Source organism: Terrapene carolina, unplaced genomic scaffold, assembly GCF_002925995.2.
Source record: "Terrapene carolina triunguis isolate 2854851 unplaced genomic scaffold, T_m_triunguis-2.0 Scaffold21, whole genome shotgun sequence".
In the NCBI taxonomy this organism is placed as follows: domain Eukaryota; kingdom Metazoa; phylum Chordata; order Testudines; family Emydidae; genus Terrapene; species Terrapene triunguis.
The window spans coordinates 40,631,490-40,646,519 of NW_020664372.1; the positions used below are offsets into that span (position 1 = coordinate 40,631,490).

Sequence of the window (15,030 nt, forward strand, 5' to 3'; positions counted from 1 at the left end):
TCCCTTCCAGTCTTACACTTCTATGATTAGCTGAAAGATTGATTTGGGAGCACATAGTATTTCACACAAAACTGGTGAGACAGTCCATCCTCCAAGACCCATCCAGGGGAGAGTAGTTTTGGATGTGCTCGACCATCCCAGAGCTAGTCCACTGCTCGACCATTGCTGCTTAACAATTTGTCCTCTTAGTAGCACACATAAATTCACCCCTTGTCAGGTGCAATTCTTCTCCATTTGTCTGTTTCTGAGGAAAACATTCACCAATGTAGCTCTGCAAGTGTGGCAATGCTGGTCTTCAAATGGTAAACTCAGCATATGAACTCCTCCCCTGCATTTATGAACTTATCAGTGACTCTCTTGGCCATTCCAAGGACCTTCAGAGCAAGGAGGTTGAATCAAATGTTCTTTCCAGCCAACCTCCCAGTAGCATGACATCCTGAAAAGGTGTGGAAGCCTGGTAGTGCAGCAGCTTTCAGTGGTCCGAGTGGTAGGAACACATCTGACGGATGTGCAGCAATTCAGTTTCCTGGAAGCTAACAGAAAAACAGAATCTTGGAATGGAGTGGCACCCACCTCTCACGTGCCACCTCTCACAAGTGCCCCCTTTTGGTCAGGTGTGAGCCTGCTGTTTTTTCTGTTTGGAACAGGAGTGGCACACACTTCTCAAGAGCACCTCCCCAGCCGATGGTTTCTTCAGTGGCTCAGCCCTCCGACCGAGTCACACATGCTGTCCCCCCTTCCAGGGTACACAGTCTCTAGTTCTTTCTTACGGCCATGGTATGGGGGCGATAGCACTAAGGATTCCCCCTGGAGGCATCGCCTTCCTTAACAGCCCAACAGGGGCCATCTTGGCACCCTCAGTTGGTGTCCTTTCAGCAACACTCGCCTGGGGCTCAGTCTTCAACCAGACCAGCAGGGCTCCATCATGGTACTCGCCCTCTCTGGTTAGGTTCTGGGCTCAGTCCCCTGGGCTCAGCCTGCAGGGCAGCCTGCCTGCACTGACCTGTCCATGGTCCTGTTGCTCTTCCAGCCAGACAGACACGCAGTCCTCGCTCTTCAAGCTCCAGGGAACAACTGACTGCTCTGCTTCTGCTGCTTCCTTTTATATGGGAACCCTGATTGGCTGCTCCCCTGTAGCCTCTCTAGGCTGACTGGAGGACTTCTCTACCCTTTCCTGGGGTGGGGTGAGGCAGGGCCACGAGGCCTCCAGCAGAGGGACTCCAGACCTAGTCCTCCCTGTCACAGGAAGTCTTGAGTAGCATCTCACAGAGTCCACTAGAACATCTGTTTCTTGTGCAAAAATGGAATTTAGTGGTTCTTCTCTATGCGGCACTGATGGCATGCAACATAAATTTTAGTGGCAGCCTCCGCTGAACACTGCAAGGCAGTTGCTTCATTATGCTATGTGACGATGAAATTCTTTGCACGCTGGAGCATTTTTCCTGCAAGGTGTGCAGTTAACTCATCCTTTGTACGAGTCCGAGACAGCAGCTTCTTCACTGTGACACCGGAGATGTTCGTGGAGTCCATGGTTTTGTGTTGGACAGGTGCAATAACAGAGTCTTTTCTTTCTAGTATTATTTTTTAATTGATTCCTCTGCATACGAGTCAAACATGAGGTGGATTTTGTCATATGTCTAGTATTTTATCTGTAGCCTCACAATGAAGTGTTCAGCCAAATCTCGGCAGATGTTAACAGTTTCTGGTTTGCTGAGAGCTTGACAAGACTATTAATGATTGCTATGCTGAAAGGCATCTGTTGGCCTAAGATACTTGGTCACAGTGTCAGTAGGTGCTGGTTTAGGAAGACCATATGAAATGTGCATTAGTTTGCTTTTCGCCAGGCACATGTGCATTGTTCCGTCACACTCAAACATCAATTGTCATACCATGGAGAACTCGTAATTTCCCGAAGTCTCACATAGATCAACATCATGCTGCGATCTGGACACAACCAGGAGATGAGCAAACAATGACCTCTCTACGTTTAGCTCTTTAATAGTCCATGCCACCTTCACTCTGACTTTCTTCTTTGCATTCAAGCACAGCTTTAGTCTGTTCTTCTTTTTTGGAGCTCATAGAGATCAATGGAGCCTTGGATAATTCTTTGGCTTTTGAAGGCTTCATACACGTCATGACCCAAAACATCCATTCAACTGACATCTTTAGTGATCTCATCATTGAAGACTGCTTTCATAATGATATTAATGAGCTCCATTTAGGGACAAGCTCGGAGACCCTCCCAATTTGTATGAGGTGCACAATGCCACCATGCAGATGAAGAACAACAAGGCAGCAGGTCTAGATGGGATCCCCGCTGAAACCTTCAGAAACGGTGGATCAGAGCTAATTTGGCAGCTTTACCTGCTTATCCTTAAAATCTGGATAAAGGAGGAGATACCCAGTGAAATGAGGGATGCCTTGATTGTCACCCTCTTCAAGAAAGGGGATAAAGTGGATTGTGGAAATTATCGTGATATCTCCCTCCTAGCCACTGCAGGCAAAGTTCTGGCGCAGATCCTTGCAACTTGCCTTCTGCCCCTGTCAGAAGAAATTTTACCGGAGTCACAGAGCGTTTTCTGACCACGTCGTGGAACTGTGGGTATGATCGTCACAGCACTGCAGCTGCAAGAAAAGTGTCGGGAGCAAAACCAACCACTGTACATGACTTTTATTGATCTAACTAAAGCCTTTGACTCAATGGATCGCCGTGCCCCCTGGACTGTACTTTCTAAGATTGGATGTCCTGATAAATACATCAATGTCCTAAAATTACCTCATGATAACATGAAAGCGACTGTTCTGAGCAGCACTGGCTCCCAGAGTGAACCTTTCAAAGTACAAACAGGAGTCAGATGGGGCTGTATCATCGCTCCAACCATGTTTGCAGTTTTCATTGCTGTCATTCTTTATCTAATTGCTGGGAAGTTTACAGCTGGCATTGAAATCACTTACAGAATGGACGGAAAGCTTTTCAGGCTTAGCAGGCTGAAAGCCAAGAGTAAGATTTCCTCAACATCTATTGTGGAACTTCAGTATGCTGATGACAATGCAATCTTTGCCCATTCTGAGAAAGATCTTCAAACTATCTTGAATGTGTTTGCTGATGCTTACGCATGTCTTGGTCTCACTCTTAATATCAAGAAGACTAAAGTGCTCTATCATCCCTCTCCAAATGAGGTATTACATGCCCCATCTATCAAAATCAATGGAGTGGCACTGGAGAACGTCGATCATTTCCTCTACCTTCGAAGTCATCTTTCATCCTAGGCAGATATTGATGCAGAAATTCAACATCGCCTGAGCTGTGCCAGTGTAGCTTTTTCTCGTTTACGGCACAGGGTCTTTGAAGATCACGACATTCGAACAGACACCAAACTTCTTGTTTATCAAGCCGTTATTCTCCCAACACTGTTGTATGGGTCCGAAACTTGGACAACCTATAGACACCACTTGAAAGTCCTTGAGAGGCACCATCAACGCTGCCTTTGTAAGATTCTGAAGATCAAATGGGAAGACAGGCGCACCAATATTAGTGTTCTGGAAGAAGCAAAGACCACCAGTATGAGGCAATGATCATCCGTCAGCAATTCTGCTGGACTGGTCACATTGTCCGGATGCCAGACCATCGCCTCCCAAAACAGGCCCTGTTCTCTCAGCTGAAAGAAGGGTACCGTAACGTGGGAGGACAACGGAAGCATTATAAGGACTTGCTGAAGGACAACCTAAAAAAAATGTAATATTGACATTGATACCTAAGAGACACTTGCCCAGGACCGCTTAAAATGGAGTGAAGTCCTACGTGATGGTCCCCTGCATTTTGAACTTGCTCTCTGACAAGCCAAAGAGGACAAGAGGAGCAGGAAGAAGGAGAGACTGGTCTCCAGTTATGGTCAACAGCCTCCTGCTGAGCCTGAAAACATCTGCCCTCATTGTAATAGAGCTTGTGGTTCACGGATTGGCGTTATTAGCCACCTGAGGACCCATAACTCCCATGGAAGATGATCATACTCAGTAATGAGTGATCGCCCATCAATGATCTCCAGTCTGTCATTCACGAATGGGTTGCCAGTGCAAGCAAGCACATCCCGTAGCTTTAAATTTGCCCCTTCTTGGACAGCAGCTAACGAGTCTAGATGGTGCTTGGTTATTTTTGGGGAAGTCATCCCACCCATGCTTAATGTTTTGTTCGAATGACAATGAAGCTCTGGGTATGTCAGGAAAAGAGCATTTGGATGCTATGTTATCCCCACCAATTCCCCCAACGGCTTTCACTGCTCTGTTTTCATGTTCTAGGGCTTCATCTAAGCCAAGTGCACAGAAGGGAACTGGTGACCAGCATGAGGTACCGTCTGTCCAAGTACAATCATTTCTAAAACATGTGTCCAGTAAGGAACATAGAATCTGCGATGGAATGATCAAAGACTGACTGTGAGGACTTTTTTTGAAAAGTTATTTGCCCACAAATATAAACGTAGCCTGCGATACACAAAAGATAGATAAAATATGATACAGCCCTGAAAATAATTTTAAAAATATGCATATGTTAACAGTTCATACATCTTTACCTTTTAGGGCAGTTAATTTCCTCCAGCTGCAGAGTAGCTTTCAATTCATAAACACTGCTTAAGTTTGTTTTGTATTTTTATTTCCTATTGAAATGTTCTATGCACTAGTAATAGCTCTCTCATCCTATATCCACTGCTGCTCCACCAGTAAAAAGTGAAAGCGTGAGCTATAAACCTGATTTTAAAAAAAAAAAAAAAAGTTGGGAGTTTTGTTTGTTTGTTTGTTTGTTTTAAAAGCCAGGCTATTCCTATATAAAAACAGTGCTCATGTTTCAATACTATGACTAACTAGTCTAAAAAAAAATTTCAGCGTTTAATCTGACATGGGATTTTCAGCCCACAATATTTTCCTTTTTCAAAATTAAATCTAAACAAGGCACAGCAACATAAGCACTGAACAACATTTTTACAACGCTATGTAAGGTTTGAGACGCATAATTGCCATTTACTCTAGCAGGCGTTATATGACTCTATGTTGCACTTATCAAAAAGTTAAGTTCACTTTAAATTGAAAGTTATTGACACTTGGTCAAAACCTTATGGGCCCAATCCCACAAATGCTTAGCAACTCCACACAGTATTAACTCACAGCAGCAGAGAATGTTTGCAGGATTGGGCCTTTATTATTTACAAGTTCGAGTTTGGTTATATGTTGCTGTCAGGTATCTTGAACGTTTTTACCTTCTTAAATCTTCAGCAAAGCATTAATTAGAGCAAGGTGATTAAAAAGGAGGCAATTTGTGTGTCTCATATTCTCTATAGAGTATAGACAAAATCATCACTTATATCCATCCATGCCACCAGTCAGACTGGAAAAGTTCTGGTTTTGAAGCAGAGCAACAAGCTCAATATTAACGCTTTTACCAGCAAAACTGACACTGCTAGAGCTGTAGTACAGCAATCATACTGATCCCAATCACTACAGTTAAGTTTGTAAAACAGCTTCCATTCAAACCCCATTTTCCCACATGTACCCACGGTTCTTTAACCCAGCAACCTCTGGAATTTACAAGAAGTCTGAGATTCTAAATATGAGAAGCCCAATGTCTCCAGAGCAAGGAGTAGTGATGGAAGATGTTTAGCCCAACATTGAAGAATGTACAGCGTCTCTGCAACCTCCACAAACCTATTACATTGGAACAAAGAACTTACAAATTCTACTGGGGAAGCCTGTGATACTTACAAGCTCCACAAAGCCAGTATCTCAAAATTTCTCCTCCCTTCCTTCTTCCCCCGCCCCCACAGAAATCTAGGGCTGTTAAGTGAAAACAGCGTTTCTAGAGTATTAAGGTTGCAAAATCAAGCACTCAAAAAGAAGAAAATTCCATAGCTAAGGCATCTCCCCCTAACATTAACTCAGTCGCAATGTACATGGCTAATATTTTTCTACTGTTTTCCTTGTTTAACGTAACCTTTCAATCCAAACTGTTAGTTATTAATGCATGCCATAAAAAGAGATCTAGGGTGTGTAGCATAATCAAATTCAGCTTGTGGAAGAACCCTTAATTTTGTAATAACCTGATTTGTGAGTATTTGCTGCACTGATACGATCATCTGCCATTAAAGAGTACTCGCTCTAAGTCAACGCACCCTAGTATTCCCTGCTTTGCCTGCATTCTGACTATAGTGAATACAACCGTGCCTCTTCACAAAGGCAGCCTTGGATAATCTTACAGCTGAAAATTGATTTTTATGAAGAAAGCATGTCTAGCTCTTGGCAGACATAACAGCTTAAGTTAAAATCAGCAGTCTCATCTGATACAATCACACAGAGATCCTGAGACATAACTGAAGTCCTATCAGTTAACCTATCCCTGGCTGCTGGTTTATACATTTTTTTAAATTGTTTACCCACAAGGCTCTAATCCACCCTCCTGGGATCCTGTGTCCAAGGTAACACGTCCAGTTGGGAGTGTATGCGTGCGCATACGTCAAAACATAAAACATGTAGTGATCTCCTTAACAAATGAATATGTCTAAGGTGTACATTTACTTGTAACATAATCGTTCTGCTGATTAAAGACCCTGCTTTGTGCACAACACACCATGAGCTTTGATGTATTTTTTTAAAAATAACCACAGGAGAGGAATGGGGTTGAGAACAATAGGATGCTTGGTTTGATGATGCGCTCTTCAAAGGCTGCTCAGTCAGTATAATGCTACCAAAACACATACAAAGATTTTGTCCAATTCTAAATCTGAAGTCTATGTGATAACTGCATATAGAATTCAATACAACACAAGTGGTATCTACAGGAAAAATCCTCTTTATTCTGATCTGTTTTAAATATTTTTAATTAAAACTAATCTCCTTTTGAATAGAGTAAACTAAAGTTATTATATATGTACAGGTTTAAAAATAGACATTTTTATTTTTTTTGGCTGGGTTAATTTCCCCTCTTTCCCATCTAAAGCTCCACTGTGAATCCCCCTGAGTCAGTTACAACTACTACTTTACACTGCTGAATTCTGCCAGCAATCTGTTCATCATTCTAGCAGATGTTTCTGCTTTCAGGCCACTGGGAGCTTTATTGGATCCACTTCCTTTTCAGCCTAAAAAGGGTATAAAATGTATTCAAAAGTACTAGCGAAACTATGATCCTTAAGTTCCTGCCCCGTGTGTCCCCCATAACCTTCTTTTTCTATAAAGCAGAAGGTTGAAGTCACATTTAAAAATCAGTATCTTCATCGTCCTTTGAGAACTTTCTGAAAAGGAGATGCTCCTGATTCTGAGATACATTGGGACCACTGCAGCAACTTAAGTAAATGTCCCTCATGAGCACAGAAAGTCACAGAAGGGCAGACTGTATGGCAAGTTAGCTCCTGCAAACAGAAAGTGATCACTCTCACATGAGAACTGCCATTAAAAAAAAAAAAAAAAAGTTAAACCACTTACCAATTCCTATTCACTCCCCCCCCCCCCAAAAAAAGAATGTTTTCTTTGCTTACCTCAGTAACGTCCATGACTTTGATGGCTGCCAGTTGACCTGTTTTGACATGCCGACCCTGAAAAACAGAAAGAAGAGTCAGCACCGGCATTCCATTTAATCATATAAACACACACAGAGCAGGACCGTTAAGACACGATTTCCAGACAGTGGGTTTTCCCCATCCCGGCTTGCCTATTATCTTTCCTACTATTTCATGTTGAAGACAGGAGATAAATACTTTAGATAACTAACCAAAGAGTTTAGTTTAAAATACTTACAGAATCCGTTGAGATAAATCACTTCTCATTAAAAGGATAATTAGCAAGATTGTCAAATTATAATTAAGCACAAAAGCAATGCATTTGCATTTACCGTTCCTTTCCATTTTCTTTAGCATAATTCACACAATCTACATCAATCTCCCATAGCTAGGCAACAGACATTTTAGCCATGTTTATAAGGCAAGCGATTCCAGATACTGTGCATTCTAAAAAGGTATCTTCGGAGCACATTTAGTTAAGGCAGAGATTCCATCAGTATTTTGCATTTATATTTTGCTGTGAACTCTGAGAAATACTGAGTAAAGGCATGTGAGCCAGACCACCACTGAAAGAGGACATTTTCTTAGACCTTATCTTCACTGCTTAAAAAAAGGGGTGGGGGGGGAGTTTACAGGGTAAAAAACAAACACACAATAATTATCTCACTGTAAAATCTTTAGTGGAGAGAGGCTCCAGCAGTGTTTTCCACAAGGTAGTTCAGCGAGGCCAGCACTACACCTTCGCATGGGGTTGACCTCGCCTTGTTTTCATGGCAGTAAACCCAATGTCTCTATGTTTTTACACTGCGGTAGCTAAGGTGCGTTAGTCATCCCATGGTATAAAACACACTTGCCCCTCCCCCCAATTCTCCACTTCTTCCATGTAGACCCCTATACCTAGAACTCCACCCTCACAACCCAATCTGTTATCGCTTCCCTCAAGCCCACCCTAACATACATTTCTCTGAACCAGCCAACAAAGTCTCGTCATCTGTCCGACCTCAGACTTTCTTCTTACCCCCACTCCTTCAGATAAATACAGTTAAAAACACAAATCACAGAGGTTACCAGTCTCCCATGCTAGACTACACTGACCAGTCACACTGCCTCTTGTTAGAACCATTACCTTTCCATAATTTGTAAACTTTTCAGGAGAGGAACCATGGCCAAGACTTTCAAAAGTACCAGTGGCTTTATTTGACTAACTTTGACACATCTGAAGGAGGCCTTATTTTCTCAGTGACTTTCTGAAAATACAGACCTGGTAACCGTCTCAAGCTTGGTACCCCAAAGTTGAAGCACCCCAAAACCACTAGCTATTTTTGAGCCATGTACACCTAAGAGATGTTATCTATCAGCAGAGTGCCTAGTATGCTGTTGGTGCCATAAATAAATAGTTCTAGTAATAGGAAGATTTTCTGTCTCCATTTTCATTCAGAACTTCGACGAGCTGACCCACTCCTCTCCCAATGACCATTCCAACCCCTTTCATTAAATAAGTTACTGTGCTTATGCTACTGTCTGTTCCAAGAAGTTCCTTTGCTGCATGCATTTCTTTTAATATTTTTGTCACCTTAAATTAGTAATACAATCGCTTTTTCACTGAACTGGTTTGGGTATGAGAACAAAAGTAGAGCATCTGGATTCACGGAAGTACAGGCATATACGTGCGCTGTTGGGAGTCAGTATTCACATGACAATGGCTGTGTGTTTCTGTGGCCCATGGCTGGTCTAGGAAGGAGGTGTTAAAGTTAAGTCAGGGCTGGCTAATACATGTTAGCCAACCTTGACCTAACTTTGACCTCATTTCCTTATCTTTCAAAACCTTTCAGTAAGCCCAGGAGGAGCCTAAACATCCTATATCATGACAAGAGCCACTGGCCTGGTCCCTAAGGCTCACCAACCAGCTGCCTCCCTTAGCCTGCTGGGGGGAAGGAAGAAATGTTGCATTAGACCCAGATAAACAGTGCTTCCTCTCTTAGACTCTCCCCTCTTCTTCATTATGGATGGAGTTGAAGAACCAAGAGAGCAGGAAGGCGTGGGGGAATGGGAATATGAAATGGAGGGTACAGAGAGAAAAGACACTAAAGCTAAAAACAGAGGGGACAGAAGCCAGATCTGAAAAGGAGAAAAGGGAGAAAATAATTTTTAAAAAATAAATAAGAAGTTAATATTAACTCTGCAGGAAAAAACAAACTCTGAAAAGTGAAGGAACAATATACCAAGACACATGGTACACAAAAAGTTGGGTGGTTAGAAAGGAAAAGAATAAAGAAAGTAACAAACGATACACAGGATGTCAATTATTTTCATGTAAAGTTTTCTTTATTTTCTGCTTTAAATCCATGAGCTACTGATGGCCTGGCCATTTCCAGAAAAGAGATCTGAAATTATTCCCAGCCTTTGCAAGAAGAGGCGAGGTTAGTCCGCTCTGGATGACTAGCACATATCATGCTCAGTTCCTTTTGGAAAAGCTGTCCTTCCACAACAGTTTCAAAATATCCTGCTGGTCCCTCTGTTGCTCCTTATCATCTTGAGGCCACAGCAGCTGAGGCAAAGTGCAGCTACAACTCACACTTCACTGCTGATCCTAAGGAAGGGATAGGAACTGCTTTGCCATAATCCTCCTAAGGGACTGTAAAGCAGGGGAATTGCAGACTGTGGGAAATGCAGGATTCCCAGCATCCCAGGCCAAATTTAAGCCCCAGTCATATTCACAATATTGTTAGTCATTCCAGATACCTTGTTCATAATGTATGGAATACTTCAGATGCTCTGTATTTAAAGTACACCATGGGGATTTCTCTGTATGAAACAGATTTATGCATCAAAACCACAGCAGCATTTTGAAGCTGCATTTCTTTTCCTTTACAATATACTGTGACAGACCCAGACCAGTGGGGTACAGGAGTCGGGTAGATGGCAAATATACTGGTCACTGGATGAGTAGTTTTCTGTTCCCTGAGTGACCAGAGAAGGGGCTGCACTAGAGTAATCAGGAACCTGCTAGAACCAGTTAAGGCAGGCAGGCTAATTAGGACACCTGGAGCCAATTAAGAAGAAGCTGCTAGAATCAATTAAGGCAGGCTAATCAAGGCACCTGGGTTTTAAAAGGAGCTCACTTCAGTTTGTGTTGCAAGTGTGAGGAGCTGGGAGCAAGAGGCGCAAGGAGCTGAGAGTGAGAGGGTGTGCTGCTGGAGGACTGAGGAGCACAAGCTTTATCAGACACCAGGAGGAAGGTCCTGTGGTGAGAATAAGGAAGATGTTTGGAGGAGGCCATGGGGAAGTAGCCCAGGGAGTTGTAACTGTCATGCAGCTGTTACAGGAGGCACTATAGACAGCTGCAGTCCACAGGGCCCTGGGCTGGAACCCGGAGTAGAGGGCGGGCCCGGGTTCCCCCCAAACAGGGCCGGCTCCAGGCACCAGGCACCCAAGCTGGTGCTTAGGGCGGCACCTGGAGGGGGGCGGCGCGGCGCTCCGGCCGCCAGGGAGAGCGGGGCCACAGCCGGGCTCGCCGCCCTGCGCTCGGGCCCCCGGCGGCCCTCCCCCCCGGCGCCCTGCCCCCGGCGCTCTGGCCGCCGGGGGGGGGAGAGCCGAGCCCCCGCCGGGGCTCGCCGCCCTCCTCCCAGGGCTCCGGCTGCCCTCCCCCCCCGGCGCCCTGCCCCCAGCGGGAGAGCGGAGCCCCCGCCGGGGCTCGCTGCCCTCCCCCCGGGACTCCGGCCGCCCCCCCTCCCCCCGGGGGGGGGGGGGGAGGGGGCAGCCGGAGGCTTTTTCGCCTGGGGCGGCGAAAAAGCCAGAGCCGGCCCTGCCCCCAAACCTCCCAATTGACCTGGACTGTGGGTTCTTCCAGAGGGGAAGGTCTCTGGGCTGTTCCCCAACCCACATGGTGAATCTCTGCGGCAAGAAAATCCGCCAATAAGCGCAGGACCCACCAAGATAGAGGAGGAACTTTGTCACAATACGTTTAAAGGAAAAAGCAAGCGCTAAATCAAAAAACATAGGCATCGGCCTGGCTTTTTTGGTTCACTTCTTTGCCTTCTCAAGTGCTCTCTTCCAGAACGTAGACTCATAAGAATGTTAGAATGCTGGTGTAATATTACCTGCTACATCAGGAAGTATCTAGGTACTACTGTTTTGGAAAGTGCTCTTCAGATTACCATTGCCAGGTTTGGTTTTGGGAAGGCTCATAGAAGAAGTTCTTTTATAAAATTATTTAATATCATCAAAGAATTATAGATTTGAAAATGGAAGAAATTCAGATGAGCAGGATAGTACCCAATTCCAAAGACACTTAATGACCCTGGATTAAGGCCTTGTCCACACAGCAGCTCTTTAGCATGCATGTAACCTGTTACACATATAGCTGGCAAAACCCACGGTTTGTTTCCACACTGGATACAGTAAATCACCATGGCACCATCCCTGCAAGCTTCCCAATGACGCATAGTTTGGTTCCTGTTAGACACATGGCTATTTTGCTGTGCACCAAAGAGCCCCTTAACGACTGCCACTGTAACCAACATCCTCTGTCTGTTGGGTGGTATGGGGGGGGGGGAGGGGTGACCAGCCTACCCACAACCAGAAACCTCCCCCAGCTGCAGGAAGCTCAGCATCCTCCCCTGCTTCCTGCCCCCATCACTCCTCAGCTGCAGGGAGAGGGGTCACTGTATGGGGAGCTCCTCCTCCATCCATCCAACCCCTGTGCATCTGGACCTCCCATGCCCAGACACCCCTGCCTCACCCTCACCCAGAATCCCCCTAGCCCTCCATACCCGAACTGCACCCCATTGAACCTCAACCCCTGCCTCTGGACCCCCACCCCTGCACCCAGACCACCCCCCACTGAGCTCCCTGCACTCAAACCCACACCTTGACTAGCCTGAGCCCCCACATCCAGACCCCCACACCATTAACCCCCAACTAGCTGCACCCAGACCCCCACACCACCAATCTCCACTCCCCCAGACCCCCCTGATGAGACCCCCACACTCAGACCCCTCCGCTGAGCCCCAACCACTTTCACCTGGAAGCTCCTGCAGAGTCCCATTGCCCCTGCACATGGAACCCCCACAACGAGCCTCTGTGCATCCAGATCTCCCCACACCTAGACCCCCCCACTGAGCTGCCTGCACCCAGAATGTTCCACGCAGAATCCTTCCACCCCACACCTGGATCCCCCCACACTAAGCCCCTCCACATTTGGATCCTGCCTGGTTGAACCTGCCTGCCCCACACCTGGTGCGCCTGGCGCAGAGGGGCAGGGCCTCAGGGTGTTTCTGGGGCAAGCCCAGGCCTTGTGCTGTGTCAGGGTCAGGTGCAGCCTCACCACTGAGTCCGTATCCCAGGGTTGGGGAGGCTTCAGGGTGATCTCCCACCTTCATACAGCCAGTGGCCTATGCTCCCCAATGCCATGATGGAGTCTCTGCATTTATTTATTGACAAATAAAATTTTTAAAATTCTGCAATGCTGTGTGCAGAATTGTTAATTTTTTGGTGCAGAATGTCCTCAGGAGTAAAAGCGATCATTACTATTGTCTAGGTACCTGAATAACTCTGTGAGAGTGCAAATACTATCAATACTATAACTACTACTGGCTCTCTTAGGTGGAAATGGGAGAGACTCCTTAAAAATTCCCATAGACACCAACACATATGGGATAATTGCCCAGAATGTAGTACTAAAACATTAAAGCCAAGAACTTGGCATGAACGCAAAATATGGGGTGAAGATGGCAGAAACTCAGGCATAGGGACATATACTTAATGTTAACTATAAGCAGTTAAGCTAACAGAGCCTCCAAGAGGTTACAAAATCACAGCTGTAGGTTTACTGTGGGTGAACCGTAATGATAAAGTCCTACATACAATTTCACTCAATTTAGTTCACCAATTGAACTCTCCCAGTTCCACGCCCCTTACTGATTGCTGTTTTTGATGCACCTACTCCTGTCATCTTGCTTTCATTTATTTATTTTAAAGCATTTGTTTCTCCTCCCCAAAAAGGAATGCAAGCATTTCTTTTTTAAAAGAGAACTACTCCAGTATTTTTTTTAAATCATCCATTCAGGGCCTAATGCAGAGCTGGGATGAGCAGGTCAATGGAGTTTTACCTACTCACCCTAAGTCTTAATCTAGCTGTATTTTTTTCTTATGTTGTGGTAGGGTGACCAGACAGCAAGTGTGAAAAATCGAGACAGGAGGTGGGGCCGGGGGGTAATAGGAGCCTATATAAGAAAAAGATCCAAAAATCGGGACATCTGGTCACCCTATGTTGTGGTCAGAAAGTTTGTATACATATCAAGATTCAGGGTAAAAAAATGTGTTCTGATCACATATGCTTCATGGAAAGTGAAGCATATAGCAACATTTAACTGGATCACATGATGCCTAAGCATGTTCCCAACAGAGCATCAAAGCAGCCTGCAGTTTATTTCTCATCTCTGTGAAGTTAAGATATACATACTTGAGAAAAAAAATCAAATATGCCATCGTTAATAAGTTGCCAGGATATGCATAATGCTATAAATTCCAGCCCTACCAAAAATCTTCAAGTCAGGCAAAACACATACATTGCATCTCCTTCTCCCCTCTCACCACACACAGCTAAGTTACCCAGTATATGTACATCAAGTAAGCTGCATTCATTACCCAACATATTACTGTGCCTTTAGGGAGACTGTTCCTGGAATTCTGCTCCCCAGCCAAATGGCAAGAACACGCAATATGAGGTGATGCTACTAATCACAGGTGGAAGGCAGCCCGCACTGCTCATAACTCACAGGGCTGGATTGTCTTGTGCACCAGGTGTCATTAGCTTCTGAGAAGATCTAACTTGCCTTCCATTATGGAGATAGCAATAGGGTGAGGAGGAAAGAGATTTAACTGAAAACGTACTGATAGTTCAGCATTTAACTGCTACAAGATATGCATAAGCAATAGACAATATCTAAAAACACTATAAAGTGAACATTGTGGTCTCATTTTACTGGATTGCTTCCCTAAAGCTGTGCCCTTGTGCCAATTAGTTTTTCCATTATGTTTCTTATTTAGTAGATTCTGATATACAGAGTCCTAACAGCCTTGGGCAATATGCAGTACTGCAATACTAGAGTATCACTCTACAGTATTATAATGGTTGACGCCTTCAGGCAATGCTACTGTATTATTCCAATTTATGCTTCCAATTCAACTCCTCTGCCACTCACCACCACAGATAGCTCTCAGGTAGCCAACCTCATGCTGAGTACCTTAAACCTTACTCACTGAACACACAAAGACCTCCAAGGAGCCGCATCTCGGAGAAACAAGGAATCTTCCCATACAAAAAACCAAAAGCAAAGCCAAGGGCAGGTCAAAGTAAATGTAACTGGCAAGGAGAGAGGGAGATTAGGAAAAAATTAAATGAACCTCATCCGTAGAAAAAATGAAATGGTCATGAGCAAGAAGAACAAGAAGTTGCATTTCTAGTTAAAGCAGTGTTACTGCTAAGGAT

The 15,030-nt window shown here is 44.8% G+C and overlaps 1 protein-coding gene across 2 annotated transcripts in view; it reads right to left on the reverse strand.

Moving 5' to 3' along the window:
- MAP4K4 (mitogen-activated protein kinase kinase kinase kinase 4) overlaps positions 1–15,030 on the reverse strand; it is a 233,154-nt gene that overhangs the window by 124,043 nt on the left and 94,081 nt on the right. For both annotated transcript variants that reach the window (XM_026647865.2, XM_026647864.2), the window contains exon 3: positions 7,518–7,574. In XM_026647865.2, coding sequence (XP_026503650.1) covers positions 7,518–7,574 — 57 coding nt within the window. The remainder of the gene's footprint in view (positions 1–7,517; positions 7,575–15,030) is intronic.